This window comes from Phycomyces blakesleeanus (genome assembly GCF_001638985.1).
Source record: "Phycomyces blakesleeanus NRRL 1555(-) unplaced genomic scaffold PHYBLscaffold_4, whole genome shotgun sequence".
Taxonomy (NCBI): Eukaryota; Fungi; Mucoromycota; class Mucoromycetes; order Mucorales; family Phycomycetaceae; genus Phycomyces; species Phycomyces blakesleeanus.
The window spans coordinates 1439529-1463040 of NW_017265137.1; the positions used below are offsets into that span (position 1 = coordinate 1439529).

General features: G+C 36.8%; 10 protein-coding genes across 10 annotated transcripts; 6 read left to right on the forward strand and 4 right to left on the reverse strand.

Moving 5' to 3' along the window:
* Positions 1 to 550: 550 nt before the first annotated feature.
* PHYBLDRAFT_185584 (hypothetical protein) lies at positions 551 to 2261 on the reverse strand (the record flags this gene model as incomplete). The annotated part of the gene is made up of 9 exons (XM_018439098.1): positions 551 to 903; positions 978 to 1053; positions 1113 to 1213; positions 1280 to 1484; positions 1575 to 1676; positions 1757 to 1878; positions 1948 to 2097; positions 2149 to 2187; positions 2238 to 2261. 9 exons carry the CDS (start codon positions 2259 to 2261, stop codon positions 649 to 651), a joined length of 1074 nt encoding a protein of 357 aa, XP_018295691.1. The 3' UTR covers positions 551 to 648.
* Positions 2262 to 2747: 486 nt separating this feature from the next.
* PHYBLDRAFT_108812 (hypothetical protein) lies at positions 2748 to 4436 on the forward strand (the record flags this gene model as incomplete). The annotated part of the gene is made up of 6 exons (XM_018428068.1): positions 2748 to 2854; positions 2972 to 3135; positions 3283 to 3674; positions 3781 to 3906; positions 3979 to 4122; positions 4221 to 4436. The coding sequence occupies 6 exons, from the start codon at positions 2748 to 2750 to the stop codon at positions 4434 to 4436; spliced, it is 1149 nt and encodes a 382-aa protein (XP_018295692.1).
* Positions 4437 to 4744: 308 nt separating this feature from the next.
* PHYBLDRAFT_154588 (glycoside hydrolase family 3 protein) lies at positions 4745 to 8301 on the forward strand (the record flags this gene model as incomplete). Its single annotated transcript, XM_018433342.1, has 11 exons — positions 4745 to 4815; positions 5349 to 5781; positions 5870 to 5923; positions 5992 to 6247; positions 6334 to 6419; positions 6506 to 6562; positions 6662 to 6861; positions 6947 to 7040; positions 7170 to 7379; positions 7480 to 7725; positions 7852 to 8301. The coding sequence occupies 11 exons, from the start codon at positions 4745 to 4747 to the stop codon at positions 8299 to 8301; spliced, it is 2157 nt and encodes a 718-aa protein (XP_018295693.1).
* A 103-nt stretch (positions 8302 to 8404) lies between these two features.
* On the reverse strand, positions 8405 to 11328 carry PHYBLDRAFT_176972 (hypothetical protein). The gene is made up of 12 exons (XM_018437841.1): positions 11282 to 11328; positions 11131 to 11237; positions 10987 to 11047; positions 10678 to 10870; positions 10227 to 10513; positions 10132 to 10148; positions 9875 to 10072; positions 9683 to 9803; positions 9564 to 9610; positions 9117 to 9485; positions 8850 to 8935; positions 8405 to 8759 (listed from the first exon to the last, which is right to left on the reverse strand). The coding sequence occupies exons 1-12, from the start codon at positions 11305 to 11307 to the stop codon at positions 8511 to 8513; spliced, it is 1761 nt and encodes a 586-aa protein (XP_018295694.1). The 5' UTR covers positions 11308 to 11328; the 3' UTR covers positions 8405 to 8510.
* An 800-nt stretch (positions 11329 to 12128) lies between these two features.
* On the forward strand, positions 12129 to 13448 carry PHYBLDRAFT_60784 (hypothetical protein; the record flags this gene model as incomplete). Its single annotated transcript, XM_018440694.1, has 5 exons — positions 12129 to 12314; positions 12480 to 12624; positions 12725 to 12861; positions 12982 to 13199; positions 13298 to 13448. The coding sequence occupies 5 exons, from the start codon at positions 12129 to 12131 to the stop codon at positions 13446 to 13448; spliced, it is 837 nt and encodes a 278-aa protein (XP_018295695.1).
* A 921-nt stretch (positions 13449 to 14369) lies between these two features.
* Positions 14370 to 15563, reverse strand: PHYBLDRAFT_141526 (hypothetical protein; the record flags this gene model as incomplete). Its single annotated transcript, XM_018430608.1, has 1 exon — positions 14370 to 15563. The coding sequence occupies one exon, from the start codon at positions 15561 to 15563 to the stop codon at positions 14370 to 14372; it is 1194 nt and encodes a 397-aa protein (XP_018295696.1).
* A 3355-nt stretch (positions 15564 to 18918) lies between these two features.
* PHYBLDRAFT_60786 (hypothetical protein) lies at positions 18919 to 19363 on the reverse strand (the record flags this gene model as incomplete). The annotated part of the gene is made up of 3 exons (XM_018440695.1): positions 18919 to 18963; positions 19032 to 19167; positions 19233 to 19363. 3 exons carry the CDS (start codon positions 19361 to 19363, stop codon positions 18919 to 18921), a joined length of 312 nt encoding a protein of 103 aa, XP_018295697.1.
* Positions 19344 to 20038, forward strand: PHYBLDRAFT_141528 (hypothetical protein; the record flags this gene model as incomplete). The annotated part of the gene is made up of 3 exons (XM_018430609.1): positions 19344 to 19517; positions 19615 to 19695; positions 19853 to 20038. 3 exons carry the CDS (start codon positions 19344 to 19346, stop codon positions 20036 to 20038), a joined length of 441 nt encoding a protein of 146 aa, XP_018295698.1.
* A 168-nt stretch (positions 20039 to 20206) lies between these two features.
* Positions 20207 to 20766, forward strand: PHYBLDRAFT_60787 (hypothetical protein; the record flags this gene model as incomplete). The annotated part of the gene is made up of 4 exons (XM_018440696.1): positions 20207 to 20293; positions 20315 to 20448; positions 20490 to 20514; positions 20545 to 20766. The coding sequence occupies 4 exons, from the start codon at positions 20207 to 20209 to the stop codon at positions 20764 to 20766; spliced, it is 468 nt and encodes a 155-aa protein (XP_018295699.1).
* Positions 20767 to 21963: 1197 nt separating this feature from the next.
* PHYBLDRAFT_60788 (secreted thaumatin family protein) lies at positions 21964 to 22668 on the forward strand (the record flags this gene model as incomplete). Its single annotated transcript, XM_018440697.1, has 1 exon — positions 21964 to 22668. The coding sequence occupies one exon, from the start codon at positions 21964 to 21966 to the stop codon at positions 22666 to 22668; it is 705 nt and encodes a 234-aa protein (XP_018295700.1).
* Positions 22669 to 23512: the final 844 nt, after the last annotated feature.

Consider the following 23512-nt stretch of genomic DNA (forward strand, 5'->3'; position numbering starts at 1 on the left):
GAAAAACTTATAGAAAAATAAAGAATATAAACTACATGATATCAAGGCAGGATCTTAAATGTTGGATGAGACACGAAATCTCATTCAACAGCAAATCAATTGATATAAAAGAAGGCTCTTTATTTTCTGCTTAATTTGTGCATGGTTATTTTGATAGCGTATCTTTTTTTTTGACTATTTTGATAATGTACCTTTGAATATTTATTTTTACGGCCAAGCCTAAATGTAGGTTGAAGATGGTTATTTTGATACAAATATTTTATATTGATATAAACCCCCCCTATAAAACCACAAATGGTTTCAGAAGGATATAATAAATAATCATCAACCTGAGAGATATATGTTAACGTAAAAACTATCTATCTATTTATCAATTTTTTCGGGTGTTTTATTTATAAGATTCTATCTAAAAAGTATATCCCAAAGAATACAAACTCTATGCGTATAAAATACATATATTTACAAAGAAGGATTGTTCTCAAGAATTGTATAACCAACAAGTCATAGCAAAAACAAAAGTGTACCACTTCATATAGCTTTGTTTGTATTTCTTTTATATAATTTTTATTGAGAAAAAAAATGAATCTAATCTAAACCTTTGTGTGAATGATTGGCTAAAACAACGCCACTTCATATGAATTTTCTGAATTAGGCAGTGCGTTGCTTCTTTCCATGCTGGTTGTAGTAGTTCATAAATGCGCGCTTGTCTTCCATGCCCAAGTGTGTCTTTCGAAGTCTAGCCATTGTGCTTAAACTAGAAATCAACTGGCTACCAACCCAATCATCTGAGGCAGCAAAGGAAGAAAAGTCAGCCGACTGAGGGATGCCGCTAAGAGAGCCCTTGGAAGCTGAGCAGGGTGTGTCTTCGTCTGAAAGCTGCTTAATAGTCATATAATTATAGAACTTTATTCAAGTATAATAGTTAGTTAGTTTTTTTTATACAGAAAAGATAACATTTTTAGTTATTCTATTATTACCTGCGAGCAGATGGATGCATAATGGAAAAACATATTTCCAACTGTATAGGAAGGAGGAAGGTTACTGTATTCGTACCTAGAGTTTTTGTAATGTTAGATCACTTTCACTAAAAGTTGTTCACAGCTACAACTTACTTGAATGCCATTCCATGAATTGCGATACCGCGATCTGTCGATTTGAAATCCTTAAATATGGGACTAAATTGAAGCAATGCGCGCCCATTAGAAGGAGTGCCCTACGGATTGAATAAATAAATAAATAAATATCGGCTCTATTGCCTCTTTCATATGTAAGTACATACTTCGGGGAACACAATTACTGGTCCCCAGTGTTGTTCTTTGGCCTTTTTGGCCAGTTCTTTGAGGGTCCAAAGATCTTTTTTATCGACTCCTGCGTCTGCAGCTGACATGATAGGTGTACTTCCGCACAAACGGATGGCCTGCCACAGACTTACTCGGCACACTTTGTTCTCCACAGGAAAGATCTGTGTGAATACAGGATCCCATCTTAAATAAAATAAAATAAAAAAGTCAATTATTGTATATACAAAGTTTTCTTAAGCAGCTTGAAACTATTGATCGCTTTTCACTAATTACCTGCAGGCGAGATAGAGAATATCAATATATGACGTCCAGTTGGATACAACAATATCTCCCGAGCAAACATTGAATTGAGGTTTGGTAGAGTTTGTACCACGACTACAATATGTCATAATTAATAACCAAAAAAGAAAAGAAAATAGCCCCAAAGAAAGGGTATTGTTCTACGAAGAAATTACCCTTTTCGCAACGAGATAGTTTCAGTCTTTATGTAAAAGAATCCGCTGAAGAAAAGGACCAAGCGCAGCAAGAGGGCAGAGAAGAACCTTGTCCACAGCCTATGGGCAAAGGCTAAAGGGGACTAGAAAAATAATATTAAGAAATAAAAAAAAATTAACAAGTGTTGTAAATATAAAATAAACCTACTTACAAAAAGTGTGCCAAGAACTGGGACAAACAAGACATAGGCAAGCGTTATAATAGCCACAATGAGGAGTTTGACAATGCCTTGGATGGGACAAACAATGTAATGAACCACATTAGACATTGTGTGCAAAAGACTTGATTCAGTGCGCGGTGGCTAAGTTGGTTGTGAGTTTGTGGGATCTACTATTGTTTAGCGAATGCTTACCACAGGAGGTAGGAATGGTTGGATGCCAGTTCCTGCATCCTAACATGAGAAGTTTTAGTAAATTGTAGGCTAGGAATCATTTCACATACCCTCCAGCGTGAATACTTTTCCATTATGTACTGATCGGAAATAGAAAGAAGTAGAACTTATCGATTTATTTCACTGATACATACACGCCCACAAAAAGATCGGATAGCACAGGAAAGGAGGGGGATTATTGGATGTTTAACCACCGACCTAGGCGATCCTATCTCACACTCTCGAATATGCACTCTTCTTCTAATAGTTATGATCTTAATATACTATATTAAGATTGCATATAGATATCTTCTATTCAACTAACATCTTGTAGGCCATTAAAAAAAATAACAAAAAGTCGGCTTAAATCCATTGTTCTATCATAAAGGCCAACTCAATCTACGCAAGTTCAAGTTCAAGTACAAGTCCAGCTCGCCCCTCTTTTGGGATGACGTATCATTCAAGCAGACGGGTCGGGACGCGCAAGCTTTCCCTTTTTGCTTGAACTCCACCCCTTATTTTTATTTTATTTTTTTATTTTTTCATCCATCACACATCAACTATACATCATGGCACAGCTTATGGAAATCGACTTTGACATTCCCAAGTTTCTTTCTCAGGAAAGACACAAAGCACCTGCTAATCTCCAACATTATTTCTCAACATTTGAGGATCTTTACGAGCGCAAGTACGTGTCTCTATTTCTTTCTTTCTTTTCTTGCAAACCAGAATATAAATAAGAAAAAGAGGCAACTCGGTATTATGTTCTATTAAAATCAGAGAAAGCTTATTAGTATTACAATAGGTTGTGGCATCAGTTGACCCTCAAGGTTCTAGAATTCTTCAAAGAACCTGCTTCAGGTCCTTTCCAGATTCCAATCTATCAGCAATTTGTAAGCCAATGGGAGAAACAGATCAACGCATTATCTCTTGTCTCTATTGCTCTCAAGGCAGCAACACACTTCAAAGGTAACCGTTGGTCTTATTATAATAGAAATGACACGAATATCCGAAAATATAAAGAAAAGGGAGAAGAAGAAGAAGAAGAAAAAGGGCATGTTGACGTGTGTAGATATTCAACAAAAAAGTATATTTCTTTTATGTATATATATACAGATCCCAATGATGCTGTCGAATTCTTGGAAATATTGGTCACCAAAGTTGATAAACCTGACACCAAGGATGTTCACGTTCATGCTGTCATGGAAGCTGCCAATTTCAAGCTCAAACTTAACCAACTCGATCAAGTAAAAAAGGCCATCGATAGTTCCGAAAAAACACTTGAGAGCCTCGATAGCGTTGATACTGCCATCTACGCAAGTTTCTACCGTGTTAGTGCTGCATACTACAAGGCAAAGGGAGAATATGCTGCTTATTACAAGAGCGCTCTGTTGTATCTTGCATGTGTAAATGTGGATGAGCTTTCAAATGAAGAGAAGGTAGAGAGAGCCTACGATCTGGCTATTGCTGCTCTCTTGGGCGAAATGATTTACAACTTTGGTGAATTGGTATGTATAAAAATTATCACTATAATATATAAGGAATCAAATTGATTACTCATTTTTGGCCTTTCTGCTTTTTTTTTGCTGGGGGAAATCTTACATCGGTATCTAGTTGATGCATCCTGTTCTCGACGCACTGACCAACACTCAAAATGATTGGCTTCGCTCTCTTCTCTTCGCTTTCAACAGCGGTGATATTGGAAAGTTTGAGGCACTCGCACCTCATTTTGCTAAATTGGTAGGTTTTCGTGATATAGACAGAATGTATAAATGGTGAGGGTATAAGATTAATATGAACGTGGTTTTATAGCCTTTGTTGCAAGAGAATGCCGCTTCACTTAGTAGAAAGATTTGTTTGATGTCCTTGATCGAAGCTGTGTTCCGTCGTGCAGGCGATAGTAGAGATATTCCCTTTTCTGATATTGCAGCAGAAACTCGCCTTCCCGTAGAAGAGGTATATAGATGGAATGAATAGATTTTTTGAAACTTTACAGAAAGGGAACAAAAGACTAATTATGGTGATTTTTATAATTGTATTCATATTAATAATAGGTCGAGCATTTGGTTATGAAAGCCTTGTCATTAAACTTGATCCGTGGCTCCATTGATCAAGTCGATCAAATTGTCACAGTTACTTGGGTCCAACCCCGTGTCTTGGATAAGGACCAGATTGATGGTATGAGACGACGATTGGAAGACTGGGATAACCAAGTCAAAAAGATCAGTGGTTTCTTGAGTGAGCAGGGTGGTGAGGTGTTTGCTCAGTAAAAAAAATACGACTAAAAGAGAATAATAAGTGTTTTTTATGAATAAATAAATATATATAAGAAAATAAAGCAATGGCTGATTATTGTATAATCATATTTTGACAAGAGAGATAGTAAATCATTGGAAATATTGTTATGAATATATTGCAGGTTACATTATAAATCGGAATAAGAAAGAATTAATGTTTGGGTATTTGGAATCTTTTTGCAAGAAAGGGTTTTCTATAATGCGAAGTATGAGATGAAATATAGAATTTACAAAAAGTTTATAATTTGTGCAAAAGACAACATAATTGATGCTAGGTGACTATGATAACTAGCGATATTTCTACAAAACAAGGCTATTACCATTTCAAATACGTCCCTGGAATATACGCCTAGTAAATGTCTCTTACATCACGATCGCTTCTTTATACTTTATCGCTACACTACACTACAATAACTTCAAAAACCAAAAGCAGAAGCCAAAAAAAATGCCTTTTTTTACTGTCTTTAGTTGAATCATTTCAAGTATTAATACTTCAAGGTGCATATATTTCTTATGATAAATTAAACGCGAATAATTTCTCTAAAGCTTTAAGAGAATGTTTTAATTACCACAGCTTAGTGTCCAGGATTTGCGTCTTGTTACAATAAAGCTTCATCGGTCTCAATTCTAATAAGCAAACAAATATAGGTTTTTGTATATATCTAAATCGTTTTATTTACAAGTTAGCGCACAGTATAAACTTTCCGAAACATCTAAAAATAGTATAAACACCTGTTCGTATATTGTCTCCCTCTGTCTCATTCTTTCTTTATATTTCATTACTCTTTACATGCTTTCGTTATACACCTCCGCAACCTTCCTTTTAGGGTTTTCGTCCATCTACTTTGCGAATCATGCCTACGCTTTATCTAATCCTATTTTAAGCTGGGACATCGCATATGAAAAGGCAGATATCCTAATTGGCCAAATGACACTTGCCCAAAAGGTCAACATTACTACAGGAGTTGGGTGGATGGGTGGACCTTGTGTTGGGAATTCTGGAATGACCACAAATCCCGATTTTCCTGGGCTCTGTCTGCAGGATTCTCCGCTTGGTGTTCGATTTGCAGATTTTGTGAGTTCTGGAGTTGCAGGCATCAATACAGCCGCATCATTCGATCGAAAGGCTATTCGGAACCGAGGCCAATATATGGGGAGAGAGTTTAGAGATAAAGGGATCAATGTCCAACTCGGTCCGTCAATGAACATGATGCGCACCCCAGAGTCTGGGAGAGCCTGGGAAGCATTTGGTGAAGATCCATATTTAGCTGGTGTAGCTTCTGCGGAGACAATTATTGGTATCCAAAGTCAAGGAGTGGTAAGATACAGATAGAATAGCCTCTATATCTCAGCCAGGCTTCTATAATTCAATGATTAATGTATGTAAGATGATTTGAAATTGATAGATTGCAACAGCTAAGCATATAATTGGGAATGAGCAGGAATTTAACCGTGAAACGGTAAGTGAAAAATGCTTAATAATTAAAGTGGGTCTCTCTTTCTCTGATTTCTATACCATGTACACCAGCAATCGACAGAAATAGATGACAAGACTCTTCACGAGGTCTACTTGTGGCCCTTTGCGAGATCTGTAGAAGCCGGGGTAGCCTCTGTGATGTGTGGCTATAATAAGTTTGACAGTATCTGGGCGTGTGAAAACGACCATGTTCTTAATAAGTTATTGAAAGACGAACTTGGCTTTAAGGGGTTTGTCCAAAGCGACTGGTCTGCTACACATTCAACATCTGACAGCGCCAATAATGGGCTAGACATGACCATGCCAGGTATATAATTGCATCTAATTATACCCGAGAATAAAATGTGAAACGCACACTCATACCAAGCTTTCTATTACTTGGATAAATTGTAGGGGATATTACATTTCTCTCGGGAGATTCTTATTTCGGTGCAAATCTGACCAAGGCTGTTGGGGATGGCGAAGTGCCAGAAGAGCGCGTAAGTTTGCGATTAAACTTTAGAGGAAAATATTATGGTTGTATATGTCCACCTTTTTTTAATTAGTTCTTGGTTATATGTGTTAGGTAACTGACATGGCCCGCCGTATAGTGGCCGCATGGTACAAGCTAGGCCAGGATAATGTATAGTATTTACATACTTAAAATCTATGCAAGCAGTACTTGCAGATAGTAGCCTGTGGTTCTTGAGAACCTCTTCTCAAACTTTTATACTATTTTTAGAGTTTCCCTCAAGTTAATTTTGATAGCTTCCACCCAGAACTTGGGAAGCACGTCAATGTACAAGGTAGACACAGAAAATTGATTCGTTCAATGGGCTCTGCATCTACTGTACTACTCCGCAACGTAGACCAGATTCTACCTCTCTCTACAAGCCTGAATAAGATAGCCATTATTGGCAGTGATGCTGGTCCTAACCCAAAGTAGGGACCCTCATTTAATAATATCTGTGTATATTTCGTATTGCATTATGATCAGTCTGTTTGCATATTAACACACTATTTTTAGTGGTCGAAATGCATGCGTGGACCATGGATGCAATGTAGGAACACTTTCCCAAGGCTGGGGATCAGGTACATCTGACTTCCCTTATTTAGTCACCGTAAGTACCATCATATTTTTTTTAAAAAAAAATAAAGAGTTTGCCAAACTGAGAGTACGCTGTACATCGTTAATAGATATATTAATAAATACTATGCTTGTCATTTTAAATGTATGTACACGTACACAGCCTTTGGAAGGAATCCACGATCGATCTGCTGATATAGATATTGCCTACAGTCTTGATGACTGGAACATTAGCCTAGCTGCTGAATTGGCATCAGGAGCAGATGTAGCATTTGTGTTCGTAAACTCTGACTCGGGGGAAGCCTACATTACTGTCGAAGGGGCAATGGGTGACCGTAATGATACTTCTCTGTGGCACAATGGAAATGCTTTAGTAAGTAGACTTTGAACCTTTTGATTCGAGATATACTACATTTTCGATTGTAATAACTAACAAGAACACACTGCTAACACAATGTATGTATTATCTTTAGGTTAATGCTGTTGCAGATACAAACCCAAATACTATTGTTGTCATTCATGCTGTTGGTGCAGTTGATATGCCCTGGGTGAATCACAAGAACATTAAGGCTATCTTGTGGGCTGGACTTCCAGGACAGGAGTCTGGAAATGCATTGGCCGACGTTCTATTTGGAGACGTGAATCCATCAGGTCGCCTACCGTTTACTATAGCAAAGGCTAGAGGCGATTATGGGCCCAAGATTTCTTTCACGCAGACTGTAAGGCAAAAAAGAAATTAAGAAAAAATAGCTTTATATGCTTATATCTTTGGGTGTTATAATTTATATGTTCTAATGGTATACCTTGACGCTTTTCTGTCTTTTTATTTTATTTATTTGTTACAGGCTTCTTATGATGAGGGTATTTTAATTGGGCATCGTTGGTTTGACGAACACGATATCGAACCTCTGTTTGAATTTGGGTTTGGTCTTTCATACACTAAATTTTCTTACGGCCCACTTACTCTTCTGAAATACATTGACGATGAAGATACCAGAGTGTCTTGTTTTGTCACCATCAAGAACGTCGGTGAGCTTGCTGGTGCAGAGGTTGTCCAAGCCTATCTTCAGTTTCCAGAAATTGCCGATGAGCCTCCAAAGCTGTTGCGAGGATTTGAAAAAGTCTATCTTAAAACAAACCATCATGAACTGGTTGCTTTTGAGTTTGGAAAAACCGAACTTAGCTATTGGGATGTTGATTCTCAAGAATGGGTAATCCCATCAGGCGAATATGTGCTTCATATTGGTTCCAGCAGTAGGGATATTAAACAGAACGCGACCTTTACTTTGGCTTAGAAAGCGCTTATAAACCTACAAATACCTACTTTAACAGTAAAAAAAAATAAGCTTGTTTTTCTCTTTATCTATAAAATAGAGATCTTTATATATATATATATATATAGGCTAGAATATACTTTTGTGTTTATTGAATTTATAATATTATTCTTAAAAAAAAAAAAAAAAAAACATTTTGGATCAAGTGTCTTGTGTACTCCGTTTATCTTTTAGAGCTCATCTGTCACAGCACCCTCACTTGCACTCTTGACTGTCATTACATAGCGTGCCATAGCTCCCTTTGTATACTTTGGGGGCTTGGGCTTCCACCCAGTTTTACGCCTCAAGAGTTCTTCATCTGAGACGTGGATAGTCAATTCCTTGGTATTAGCATCAATAGTGATCTTGTCACCGTCGTTGATTAGTGCTATAGGTCCACCAACTTGAGCTTCTGGGCAAACGTGTCCAATGATGAATCCCTAGTACATGTTGTTGTTTTTATGATTTATAAAATCAATTTAATATATCTATATACTTATCTGTCAAATACTAGTTATTATATTACTTACATGAGAAGCTCCTGAGAATCGGCCGTCGGTGATCAAGGCTACATCCTTACCCAATCCAGCACCCATAATAGCAGCAGTAGGTTTTACTAAAAAAATATATATATTCAGGTTTGGTTTTCTCTTTTCTCAGCAAAAAGTTGGAAAAGTATATCTGATGCTTTCAATTAAATGATACCTACACATCTACAGTATACAATACAAATAAAATTCAATGCGATCAGAAATCGATACTTTTTTTTAAAAAAAAATTCAATATCCAAGTCAAACTGTTTACCTCTGGCATTCCGGGTCCACCCTTGGGTCCCTGATAGCGAATCACAACAACAGACCCTTTGGGAATCTTGTTTTTCTCCAAAGCCACAAAGATCTCATCTTCTTCATCAAATACACGCGCAACTCCTGTAAAGGCCAATCCTTCCTTTCCAGTGATCTTTGCTACAGCACCTTCTGGAGCGAGGTTGCCGCGCAGTACTGTAAGATGACCAGTTGGCTTGATTGGGTTTGTGAGAGGGTAGATTACGTCCTGTCCGGGCTTGAGTCCATCAACCCCAGCCAAATTCTCGGCCATGGTCTTTCCGGTTACAGTCATACATTCACCATGGATCATACCATTCTCGTACAAGTACTTGAGAACAGCTTGTATTTTACAGAATAGTGACACGTTAATCAGTTTACAGCACTTTTGAAGCATTTTTGTTGTTGTTGTTGATTTACCTGGTGTTCCACCTACATGGTGCAGGTCTTCCATCACATAACGTCCACTGAAAAAAAATGTATAAATATAAATCTTTGTACAAAGTATATATTCTTAAAATATTTAAGGGACACCTTACCTGGGACGCAGGTTTGCCAAGAAAGGTGTCTTATCTGACACAGCTTGAATATCTTCCAGAGTAAGAGGAACTTCTGCTGCCTTGGCCATTGCTAGCATATGAAGAATGGCATTTGTAGAACCTAAGAAGAAGAAGAAAGAAGTTGTTTTATTTGTATAAATAGATGAAGATTCCGAACTATATTTAACTTACCACCCAAGACCATAATCAATGTCAATGCGTTTTCAAAAGACTTTGTGGTCAGGATGTCTCGAGGAGTGATGTTCTTCTCGAGCAAGTTTCGGATAGCAGCACCGACACGCAGGCACTCGTGTATTTTGAGAGGGTCCTCGGCAGGGACTGATGAACTATAGGGTAAGGACATACCAAGGGCCTCAATAGCGCTAGACACTGTTCAGTAGTGAGAATTATGCACTTTTCTTTTTCTTTTCATTTTAAGGTTTACTTACTGGTGTTTGCAGTAAACCTGTACAGATGTACATTATATTCAAGTCAAATTGGTTACTAAATAGTCTTTTTGCGGTCTCTTGCTCGATTCTCTTACATTCCACCACAGGCTCCTGCACCAGGACAAGCATTGCGAATAATGTCTTTGCGTTCTTCTTCATTGATCTTGCCACTAATAAACTGCCCGTTGCACTCCAGAGCACTACCAATGTCAATCTCATTATTGGAGCAGTTTCCAAGAGTACGGTGTCCCTTTTTCATAGTTCCACCATAGATTACAATGGCTGGACGGTTCAGGCGAGAAATAGCAATCATGCAACCTGGCATGTTTTTGTCACAGCCTGGAATAGAAATATTGGCATCGTACCACAGAGCACTCATAACCTTTTGTGAGTGTATGAGTGGGTGTGTGGGTGTATGAGTGGGTGTGTGGGTGTATGAGTGGGTGTGTGGGTGTGTGGGTGTGTTTTTTTATGCATTAGTTCACGGGCTACAGCTTCATTCAAAAACCACAAACTTAGGTATATAACAAATTCTGTGGGACTTACAGTTTCAATTGAGTCGGCAATAATATCACGGCTGGGAAGTGAAAATGACATGCCTGCACTTCCCATAGGAATAGCATCACTGACACCGATGGTGTTAAACTGGTAACCAACCAAGCCAGCCTTCCATACACCTTCCTTGACCTTGAGAGCCAAGTCATTGATATGCATGTTGCATGGGTTACCGTCATATCCACTTGAGTTGGTTAAGCGAAGTATTATTATTATTATTTTTGAAAAAAAAAAATAAGTAAAATAAAAATCACTATTGCTGACCACAATTGATAAAAAATGACTCATAGGTCTACTTACAAACTTGTGATACCAACTTGGGCCTTGCTCATGTCTTTGTCTGTCAAACCAGTTGCATACACTTTTTTTGGGTATTATTTTATGAGAGAAACAAGATGGTTAAGTTATGTTTATATATTATAGTCTTAGTATTATGATACTCACATTGAGCTTGGGCTGCACCTGCAGTGGGTGTCTGGGTGATGGTACGACTGTACTTGTTGATTTCCTTGTTCTCTTTGGTGACAAGATCCCGAGGGGTCAGCTTGTGGCTATGAAAAAGTATCAGTACACTATAATGTGTGTGTGTACATACATGTGGACTTGGCCAGGAGCAGACATAATGTAAGAGTTAAGAGGAGAGTTGGGGGGGGGGGGGGGGTTAAAAGTGAACAAGGACAAGAGGATAAAGATCCTGGTAGCTTTATAAAGCGCACCAGCAATCTCCGATTGATCTTTTACCCCGCATCTTATTTTCCAAATCCAAATCCAAGAAAAAAAAGAACGGGATAATCTGACGGGAAAATGAACGGTTGCAGCCTTTTGATACTTTTCGGCGTATTGGGTGTCTGGTAAATAAACTATAATAATAACAAATATATTAGTGCATAAGATTAGTTTATCTACTGATCTTGCTTTATCTCATTTTAGTTCAATAGGAGAATTTTCAAGATATCATACGCTATTCGCCTTGACACAAAGCAGTTATGGCTAGATTGTAACACTTTATTTAGGAGAATATATCGTCTTATTTTATACGAAGAAGAAAGAAGAAAAAAAAAATCCTCAAAATGAGGTACAGAAAGAGAGTACTATTTTACGTCAATATTAACAAGATTTTTGCTGCCTAATTGATCTTGTTTGAGATATTATAAAGAGTTTATTTGGTTATAGTCTTTGATAAACTGTACATCTTTCTCTTAAGTCAACTACCAAGATCTTCTAGACCTTGAGTAGAAAGAAAGAAACAATTACACCAATAAATCGCGTCTCAGCGTCCAATCATGCTAAAGGCGGCGGTTCCAAAGGGAATCCTTTACTCTCTTCTCCAGGCAACATCATCGGAGATACTATTCGTGACTCGCAAAATCCAGTGTGTTTATGTTTTCCTGGGAAGCTCACCGAGTCCAATTTGTTAACTCCTCCCCCTACCCCTGCCTGTCATGTTCAATCGTACACTTGCCGTGGCAGCTCGCCAGACTGCTCAGACTGTACGCATCGCCCCAAGATGCCTTTACTCTGTTCAGGCTACTGGAGAAACCAGACTTCCTGATACCAGACGCCATGACAATAGACGCAAAGACTTTGCTGGCAACCTCATCAAAAAGTTTACTGGCAAGTCTTTTCTTGTTTTTTTATTGTTATTTTCACATTTAGCCCTTTTTTTTCTCTCCTCATTCCCTTTAGTTTCATTTTATCCTAGTCGCAAACAGAGCAGAATAAATATCAGAGTCATTTATTGGAATATCAAGGTGTACTAATTGTTAATATATCTATCTTTTCTTTCAGGCCAGGTCCGTAGAGCTAATGAGCCCAACGAAAGCATGGTGCCCACTACTCTTGTTCGTATTGATTATCTGCCTTCTACTGCTACTGCTGAAGATATCAGAAAGCTTGTACGTGAAGCTACCCAAAAGAATGGCGAGAACATTAAGGAGGGTAGGTAGAACAAATATATAAAGAGAGATAGAAAGTAAAAGAATAATGCAAAGGTTGGAATTCTGACTTTCTTTTATATATATACGTTTGTATAAAATAGTCGTATTTTGCCGTACACCCACCTTCCATTTCAAGGGTCGATGCTTGGTTCACTTGAATAACACTGAGGATGCTGCTTCGTTGGTCAAGTATGCTCACCGCAGATTATTGGCCGGTAAAGTACTTAACGCTGGATTTGTAAGTCTGACCGAAATATGGGATTTTATTTTATTTTATTGAAAGTCTTTTATTTTATTTTATTTTATTTTTTTAAAAAAATCCTATAAACACACTTTACTTCCCATGTGTGAACTGTAGGGTGGAGAAGGTAATGAAGACAATGTCTCTTCACTGTTGGCTGAATCCCGTACACGTGAATTGGGATCTGTGGCCGATGGAACAAACTATTCGGGTCGTGCTGTTGAGATTGTTGGCTTTCCTTTGAGATCCACCGTTGATCATGTCAGTGGTAAACTGAGATTTAAAAATGTCTTCCCTATTGAAGGTGTAGATCAGAATCTGGTTGAACTCAAGACGTAAGTTGATTGTATTTATAATACTCCATGGTCTTTAGTTGTTATTTTATTTTATTTTATTAAGAGACATAATTGACTTATCCGTAATGGAATTTTAGTGCGGAAAGATCAAGTGTATCAAAGTTCTTGGTAAAATTCGCAACAGAGGCAGAAGCATGGCGATGTGTCCGTACTTTCCACAACACTAGACACGTCCTTCGTGCATCCCATACATACGAATTCGAGCTGAGAGTATCTGTCGTCTATTAGGCATTTGATACTTGATTATATAGAGAAACAAACAAAGGTCAAAAACCACAATATATATATATAAAAAAGAATAAATTCGGTCCCCAACAAAACAACACGAACCTACAAAGAAGATGACGACGAAAAAAAAGAGTGCCCCTGAAGCTTAATACGAATATTACGATACAGAAAATACGGTTACGACTGCAGTGGACTCAACACATATATATACACATATACACATATACACTCACACTCACACTCACACTCACACGTACACGTACACGTACACGTACACGTACACGTACACGTACACGTACATGTGCACGTACACACACGCACACACGCACATAATACATACGCAAAAAAGTATATATATATACATATATATATATATTATATATAAATCACGAAACTCAAAAAAATAATAATAATAATCCAAAGACAAAAAAAAGACGTGATTTCATTTGATAGATAGGCAGATAAATAGATAAATAAATAGATAGATAGATAGATAGATATCATTAAAGGGAACAGAGAATAAGGAATGTTTGTGAGTGAATGTGTCTGTGTTTGTGAATATGTGTCCTAGAGGAAATAATATGATGAAAAGAAAGGGGGAGGAGGAGAAACTAGTAAGATATAAATACTTAGAGTCAATATGGTAATGAGAGAGAGAGGGATAGGATAGACAAGCCAATGACTTTACTTTTCTTGCTTTTTTTTTTGCTGGTTGTTTCATTTTGTCGATTTCATAAATATATAAATATATAAATATATAAATGTATATATGTGTATAAGATGAACTGGATGTTTAGAAGAAGAGATAGAGAGGGAAAAGTCAAAGAGGTAGTAGGAGTAGGAGTAGGGTTAGAGAAGTAATGATTTGGTGGTGGGATAAGGAATGCTTGGAGTTGTGCCTTTGGATGGTGATGTGTAAATCTATGCATAAGTCTGCATTTTTAAACAGCTCATCCATTCTTTGTCGAGGGATGTTTCAAGGATGTCCGTAACACATCGAGAGCGGTCGACGAGTCCAGCCATGCCAAGGAAATTTAGAATGTGCTGTACAAGTAAGGTGCTTTCGACTGATTTGACGAGTTCTCGTAAGGTTTCTACTCGACGGTATTCGTTTTCTTGGTCGTCTTGTTCAAAGCGAAGAAGCTCAATATTATTGACGTTATCAACAAGGAGGATGTTGTCACCCAAAGGTGCATCAAGAGCAGGATGCTGCACGTGATCAAGGAGACTGGCGAGGAGGTGGGCCAAGAAGGCTAGACTGTAGGTTTTGCCTTGATGCCAGCCTTCAATTACAGCAATTGTGACCATGTCCATTGCCGATGAGCTAAATTCTGCGCATTGTCCAACCATTCCTTGGAGATACTCAATGCAGACTCTCCTGGCTTGTTCCATTACAGTTTCTCCAGGAACTGGCTGTAGAATGCACAGGGGGCGGCATTGAAAGGCGTCTGTAGGACTTCCAGTGCGATGACCGGTTGTGACTGCAGTGAGAGACATCCAGTCGTAGTGTTTTGTGTTGTTGTAGTCTTCTGGAAGGTCTTGGAGGGCGTATTTTGACCAACGTGTACGGAAGGTCCTTGCGGTGTGCGTTTTGCTTTTTGCTGTGTTGTTGAGGTGCGCGCAAAAAGCGGGTACGTCGTCTGAGTGAATGAAACCCATTATTGGTCTTCCTAGCATTTCAGAGGTGAGCTGGTGGAAGGATGGTGCTGGTTGGCAGTATTCGATTGTGCCATAAGGGCTTAAACGAAGAATTGTTGCTGGCTGTGGAGCAAAGGCATTTAGTCGTATGAGCCAATAATCCAGACTATCTGTGGCTCCAAATGGATCATGATGAACACATATTTCTAGAGAAACTTGTCCTCTGGCAGCGTGCCGTGCGTAATAGCGTCGGCAAGAAGAAGGCATTTGATTATTGTGATATTGGTGCTGTTGTTGATGTTGTTGTTGTAGAGCGAGCGTTAGAATCGAGTGTCCCATGAGATCGCAGGGTCTGTAGCCAAGGCTATCGAATACTTCATCGGTGGCAGTGATGATTGTTTGGTCGAGTTGGTTGACTATGAGAAGTGAAGAAGAGCGAAGTGGACAGGCGTAGAAAGAGTGAGAATTTGTAACCATGGTAAGAGAATAAGGAACAAAAAAGGGAGCCAGAATTTCAATATTTTATTATTACGTTTATTACGGTCCACAATCTGCACAGCATAATACAATGACAACACTCTTCTAGATTTCACATGAAATTTTGGCTGTTCAACTATAATAAAAAAAAATAATAAAAAATAATAAAAATAATAAAAATTACCCATGCAGATAATAGCCATAAACACCATACAAAAAACACCTGTCCTCACAAGCCAAAAACCACTCCACTCCACTCCACTCCAGTCAACTCAACTCAACTCCACTCAACTCTTACTCCACTATATTCCACTTGTACAAGGCGAGAGAGTCTGGTAATTCCCATGCCTATCATGTGTACTATACCTACACGTGTCTTGTTTAAAATGTATATATATATAAATTCTTATATTTAAAAAATCGTTTTAGCAATGTAAAATAATAATAATAATAATAATAGTTGTAGTAAAATCCGTAATTTTGATACCTTTATTTATTGGGATTCGTATAATAAAATTAAAATATAAGAATAATAGTAGTATTAGTTAATCCATACCAGAATCTTACTCTCAATAGTATCTCTAGTCTCGGCACCTATCCGAATCCTAAACCAAGAATTGCTTTATATAAGAAATAACATTTACCGAAAAAAGATTTATATATATATATATACACTATAGTTGAATACAAAAACCAACTGATCCTATTTACCAAATAACAACAATAAATAGGTTCAACTTGTGTAAAGAACAACCGGGCAGTTTTTTATTTTTATTTATTATTTTTATTATTTTCTTGTGCAATACATTAATCAGAAAATCAATTGTAGTAATATTAATACTAAAATCAACAAACTATACAGACGAATACGTCAAGTCTACAAGGTACAGCTAGAATCTCATTAGGATAGTCTGACCACAAAAATAACAATTACACATAAAATTATATGTTTGTTTCTTTGTTTTGTATATCTATATGTGTTTGTATATATAAATGTATGTGTATATTAATACACAACATAAATATCAAATCACAGACAAAGGGTTAAAGATAAACGTGGACGTAGCTACCATAATAAATTAAATTAAATTTATTGAGCTAAATTTCTGAATCATCAACAGCTTCAAGAAGTATTTTTTTTTATTTCCTTCTTTCCTTTTTTTTTTTTTTTTTCACATCGGATCAAGTCTGAATGTAAATTGAATTACCGACAGGATTAAGGTCAAAAAAGGTTGGGGAGATCACTCTCTCATACTGTTTACGTAAAGAAACGAACCAAAATAACCATCACCCATCATCTCCATATGTATTGCCGGATTCTGACTAGTCACGGTTACCTGAAGAAATCCTCATAAGCAGACATCTACTCTGAGTAAGCTTCATGTGGTTACAAATTGAAATATAGGCCAAGAATATTAGACCAAAAATACAACCACCACACCAAAGACAAAGTCCAAAACCAAGACCAAGAGTCGCAAAGCTTAGTAAAAAGGTAAATATTTTCTTCTTTATCTTTTGATATTAAAATAAACTGTCATTATATATGCATATAGCTTCTATATTGTTATCAAGCCTTTAAAGAAATAGTAATAGTAGTAGTAGTAAGATGGTTAGAAGATAATGTGTAAACATTGAGATTAGAAATAGCATCAAGATGAGATATTTTCTTTTTATGTAGAGTTACCTTTTTGTCAAATACAAGACATATCAATCGATCTTGTACAATTCAAAACATGGCTGTAATACCATTGTACAAATAACACTACTTCCGGGCTGTATTTTCTTTTGTAAATTAAATATACATGCAGTAACACCACTACTTTAGAGACATTAATATTCAATATCTTTACCAAATAATCTCAATCAACAGCTTACAAACAGCTATAATTATCTAACAATAATACTAATATATAAATAAAATCTTTTTATCCATTGGCAATTAACCATGTATGATTGAACTGAAAAATCAGTTATTGCTCAATCAAGGAAGAATTAGACTTATTTCTAGACAACAGGATTAACTAGAAGAAGAAGAAGGAGAAGAAGGAAAGGTATGTAATTAGTTTCTGTGAGATATCCATAATCATGGACTATCGATGACAAACCTCGTAAATATTTAAACTAAAAGACTTTGTTGGTCTTTCATAAAAGTCTCATTTAATCCAATATTTTAATTTATTGCGCTTTTTTGTAGCTAGAATAAAGCTTTACATTTAACCCAACATCCCCCTCCCCCAGAAAAACCCCAAAACCAAAAACTATTTGCAGCTATTAGAGGTGTTGTCGAGTGGGAATGGCAAAATTTTGTCAATTCTCGTTGTAATCGGCAAATTAATTTCCAATGATTGTTTAGAGAACTCCATCGTAGAGCCCATTTGGTGATGATTCGAGGTAAAAATTATCACAGCTCGACACCTTTATAGGATTTTATTTAAATGAAGAGCCACACACTATATAGAAATAGGTTAAAGCCTCTGTGCCTCAATTTCTTTTTTTCTTTCATTGATTGAAAGAGTGAAATAATATATAAATATATACTATTTCATATGGGATAAAAAAAAAGGTGGGAAGATAAATCCCACACACACACATTAAAATTTAATGTGATAATAATAAAAAGTGTCTAAATTAAAGAGAAACCACCGATATTCCTTGGATATTATTGTGGCACATCTCTCATTGTTCTATTTGCTTTTCCTTTATTTCATTACTTTAAAAAAAGAAAGAAAGAAGAAACACCTGGGTACAAACGGGTAATTGTTATTTACTGAGACCAAATGTTTATTGAGATTTCAGGTGCTAATCACAGGTTCGCATATATTCATTTACAAGATGTGCTATATGTACATACAAAGGTTTTTTTTTATATAATCTATTCAAATAAAACCCTCAGAAAATCTCAACAGCACAAAGACTTCATTTTTAGTTTAGCCAGCTTATTTTTGTTGTTATGATTGGCCGTACCTGTTTCTTGGGAACAATTATCTCAATCTCCCTCTCGCTGACTTACTGGAATTTTAGTAGGTCATATATAGCCACCTCTCTCTCTCTATTAAACCACATAAGTATAAAATACATTTTGACTTGAGAACAATTACGCCACACACTCTTTGATATTATTTTAATATCTCAATATTGTGTTTTTTCTCTATGCCATTTTTACTACAAAAGCTTATATAAGTTTCTTTTGAATCATAATAATCATAATTATGACAACCGATATCCTAATTACTGGAATTTAAACCTACAATCGTACGAGTTTTATTCAGTATACTTTATTTTGTATTATTTATTGGTTATTGCCGACACGCTTGCGCGCAGCTAATTAAAGAAAAATGGAGTATGTAGGGCATGATTAAAAGTGAAAAAGTATATCGGGTGTGAGGATAGGGATAACCTGCTAAAAAATTGATCAGAAAATACATTTAAAAAAAAAAGAATTTTTTTTGGATTTAGGCGATATCTGACATCCTCCTTGCAAGATTTCGTGACACCACACTCGAAGCTTTCGCCGCTACCACGCTGGCCAGTAAAGGGAACTCTTTGAAGACGAAGTTGCAGTGAGCGCGCAAAATTGCGTGCGCAGTGACAGCTACCAGTACAACTAGAGAAGCAGACGTATCAGAACGCTTAGGGAATTCACCAAGAAGGAGATCGTCTCTTGCCTACTGTGCATCCAATTCGGGTGCATGACGAGCCAAAATGATGCTCCAAACACGGGATTTGGAAGGGCAGAAAAAGAAAAGGTGTGTAGAGTTTTCTACTGGAGAAGAGCACAACATGCACGCAGTGGACAGCATGGTAGTAGGGATGATATGGTGGAGACGAGCGCGAATTGAAAAGCAGTTCTACAGAGCCTTCTACCAAACATTCCGACAATGGTATGGGATGGTTTGTCGCCAAACCCTCTTCCAGCAAGCAGGAGTCAGATTGGGTGTCTTCACCTACGGAGCCGTATGTAGCCAAAAGGCACCCGTAGTAGCTTGAGCGAGACTTTTATTATCGATCCGGGCATTGTTTAAGAACGAGGTTGGACCATGTTGTGTGGAAGGAAAGGGTAATGGCACCAGGGAGTCATGGAACAATTGTTGGAGCAAAACACGTCTTGCATCAAAAGCCTAGAATAAATTCTGTATAAGGTTTTGAGCGTTGCGAAGGTCATGATAGGCAACATTTTTAATTACGCTAAAACCTTAGTAAATGCATGTGTTTATGTAGAAACATCTCTTTCGTGATATTAGCTTTTGTTTTCTGTATAGAAACAATCAGAATCAACTTTTGAGACATAGGCCATCGCTAGCACCACTGCTTTTGCAGATAACGTCGTGTCTACTCTTACTGACCTTGCTACTAGTAGCCTTTCTGTTAATGACAACTTTGATGTATCTGACAACGTTACTAAAAAACCTAATAAAGCTGACAACACTGATTATGATACTGGTGATACTGTCGCCAACGATACTACTGAATGCTGAATCTGCTCTCATATTATTTCTAAAGCTAGGTTGTTTTCGGACAAAGAATAATTTTATGCATTGCTTATGCCAGGTTGTGTGAACATGATAAATGGTGTCCAAAGACCTGAGTGTAAGTATATTCTCCATGAAAGTCATTAGGATAATATTATTCTGCAATGTTGCGAAATGAAACAGTTTGAGCCTTTTCCTGTTGACCCTAATCTTATCATCAATGTGATATTTGATGCTTTCTTGTCTTTTAGATTTAAGCAAGTTTTATGTCCTTTTTTTTAGGTTACGGTCTTACTAATATCTTTAAGCGCTAGTCGCGATACAAATCAGGCTATTAGCACTATTGATACAATGAAAGCAGTAGTTCAGGATAAAAATTTCACTAGATATTTCATTCTATATATTGTTTCAAACATGTAGGTATGACTATTCTTTCTAATTTTTATATAAATAAAAGTCGCAACTGTAAATCTCATTCATACGTACATAGCTTTTCCAACATGGTATGTTAGGAAAAGGAAGGCAGTCTTAATGAGTCAAAATTTACGTCAAAATCTGAAAGTATGTTTGAATTGGAATTATTTCATTCATCTCTGAAGTCTATGTTCGTTTGGAAATGGCATCTGATTAACCTGGAAAACAACATCACCCTTGCCAATTTGAACAAAGAACAACAGTCCCAGCTTGCAGACATTAGCAGTATATTCAGCCCTCCTCATTCCCCCACCTCGTAATATTCAGCTAGTTCAGGTGTATTTGCCGCCTAATACTAACGAGAGCTTGTTTCGTGTTTGAGGAGGACCTGACACAGCGAATTTTATCCACCAGTGTTTCTTGTATCGCTCATCGCAACGAACTTCGAAGTAGTTAAGTAGCACATTTTATTTGTTTTTTAATAAATTTGTCTTTCTACCCGTATTCATTTTCTTGTCACTCAGTCGAATATTTACACTACATAGCCAATCAACCTTGTATAATTATTTACTTGTAGTCTTATATTAATTTGTTCTTTACAATTGATGTCCTTTATATATATATATAGCTTAAATAATCTATAGAGACCGTTTTATTACATCTTTTTATTTAGCCCATGTAATTTATAAAGTTTTTTGTTTTCATTCTGTAAATAATATAATGTTTCTCGGTCCCAAGTTTCATTTTTTGTATGTAAATGAAGATTAAGATATTTTCTTTTCTTTTGGAGTCCCTATTCTGGCCGCCAAAGCTTGAGATGCCGCCAATTGCTTGGCTACATGGAATAAACCAATCTTTCACTACCTCATTGCCAAGCGATTTAATGAAACAGATTGTTTTAAGTAGCCAATAGAAGACATTGATCAGTAAGTTGATCCTTCTCTGATTTTTTGTCCTGAAGATCTCAACAAATTTGATATTTTTCTCAGAAACATAATCAATTAAGATCATTTTTATTGAATTCCTTTTTTACGTTGTAGTAAAAAAGAAACAAAACATTGCAGATTAACTAAATTACCCACCCTTCTGTTGGATATGTGTCATGCATGTTGAAATGAATAGTATATATATACATACATTGTAAATGTATTTTCGTAGTCAAAAGTCTAGACCAAACCAATAGGATTTTGAAACAAGTGCTGCAATGTCTTGGAGATATATGTTTCAATTCTTAGTTTCAACTGAATTTTTTTTTATCTCTCCAATCGGATACTCTAATGTTGTGAATTATCATCAAAGATTGGTGAAATTTTGGATTCATTTGGGTTTCTTCTCACTTTCAGGCTCAAGTAATAAGAAGAAAAGTGGGACCTGTCGACTATTGTAGTTAAAGTCAATGAATTGTTCCAGCCAAAAAAAAAGTATATATAAATCAAGGGGGGTGTTGGGCATCACTTTTTTTTCTCAACAAACACCAACATTCCCTTCATTTTACATTTCTTTTCATAAAGTTTATCATGAAATTCTCTGTACTTTCAAGCATTGCTCTTTTGGCCAGCATTGTTGCTGCCGCACCCGCCGAACGATCAGTCAATCCTTATGTTCTGGTTCAAAACAACTGCGACTCGAAACTTTATGTTGGAAACACTGCCAACGGTCAACTCTATGGTTCATCTATCACTGTTGATGCTGGAGATAGCCACAAGTTCGTCTTTGACAATGGCTGGGCCGGCCGTATCTGGGCCCGCAAGAAATGTAGCGGCAATGATTGCACTTATGCTGGCATCGGTGCACCTGCCTCTTTGGCCGAATTCTATTTCAAGGGTCCAACTGGAAACGATTTTTATGACATCTCATTTGTCGATGGCTACAACCTGCCTCTTCGTATCACCCCGATCAATGGTCAAACCAATGGAACTACCGGTGACAGTAATGCATTCCTCTGTGGCAACTCTGATTGCTCTACTCTTCCTTCCTGTCCAGAAGGCTTCGAATCAAAGGATACGGATGGAAACGTCATTGGCTGCATGAGTGCCTGCACCAAGTTCGGCACCCCCGAGATATGCTGTACTGGTGAATACGACACAGAATTCACATGTTCCGGAAACGATTACGCAAAACAAGTCAAGGCAGCCTGTCCTAATGCTTACAGCTGGGCCTTTGATGACAGCACTTCCGCTTACATGTGCAATGCCGAGGGTTACAAAGTCACATTCTGCTAAATCAAGATCTACCTCTTTGTCAAGATTCTTTCTCTCGGGTTCCACATAGATTATACCCACTCTTTTTGAGATGTCTAGCTTGATATTAAGTCTCCAAAAATAAACAAACAAACATAGAAACATTCTTTTATTTTAATAATTACAAGAACCATAGAGTATAGTATATTAAATAAACAAATAAAAAAAACAATTACTATCAAAACACACACATGTTTGTATATATACAATGAGTTTGCTTTGTATTGTTGATTATTCTCATTTAACTCCATCTACCGTTAAGATTTATTTTGCTCCAGATCACATTAATAATGGTGCAATTTTTACAAGAAAATTCAAAGCAAACTTCAAGTAACCTGAAGCCAAAGCTACGATTTTTTCTTTATTGCATTCAAGATGAGAACTGAGAAATGTTAGCCAATAGGGTATTCTACCGAATTATCAAGTTTTTTTTATTTGCTCAATAAGCCCACGATTCTTTAGAGATATTAAGACAATCTTACAAGTAAATATAGATGCAAAGACCCTTTACTTAAATACAGAATATTCTGTATTCCCTAAAAAGATTTCATGGAAATACACATTTTTTTTACTGAAATTATTCGGGATATTCTTGGAATTATATAATACAAAATATACAAAGCTGTCTCAAGTTATTGACCAGATAATTTGCAAAGATATCTTGTTTGTTTAAAGCACATATGATATTCGGCTAAAGGTTTCTCTTCTCAATCTGCTTGTACAATCTTTTGTAGTTTTTCTTAACCTTTTATTATTTTTGCAAAATAAAGAATTGTAGGTGTCCTATACTTGCTCCATTGATTCAATATAATATATATATGTAATA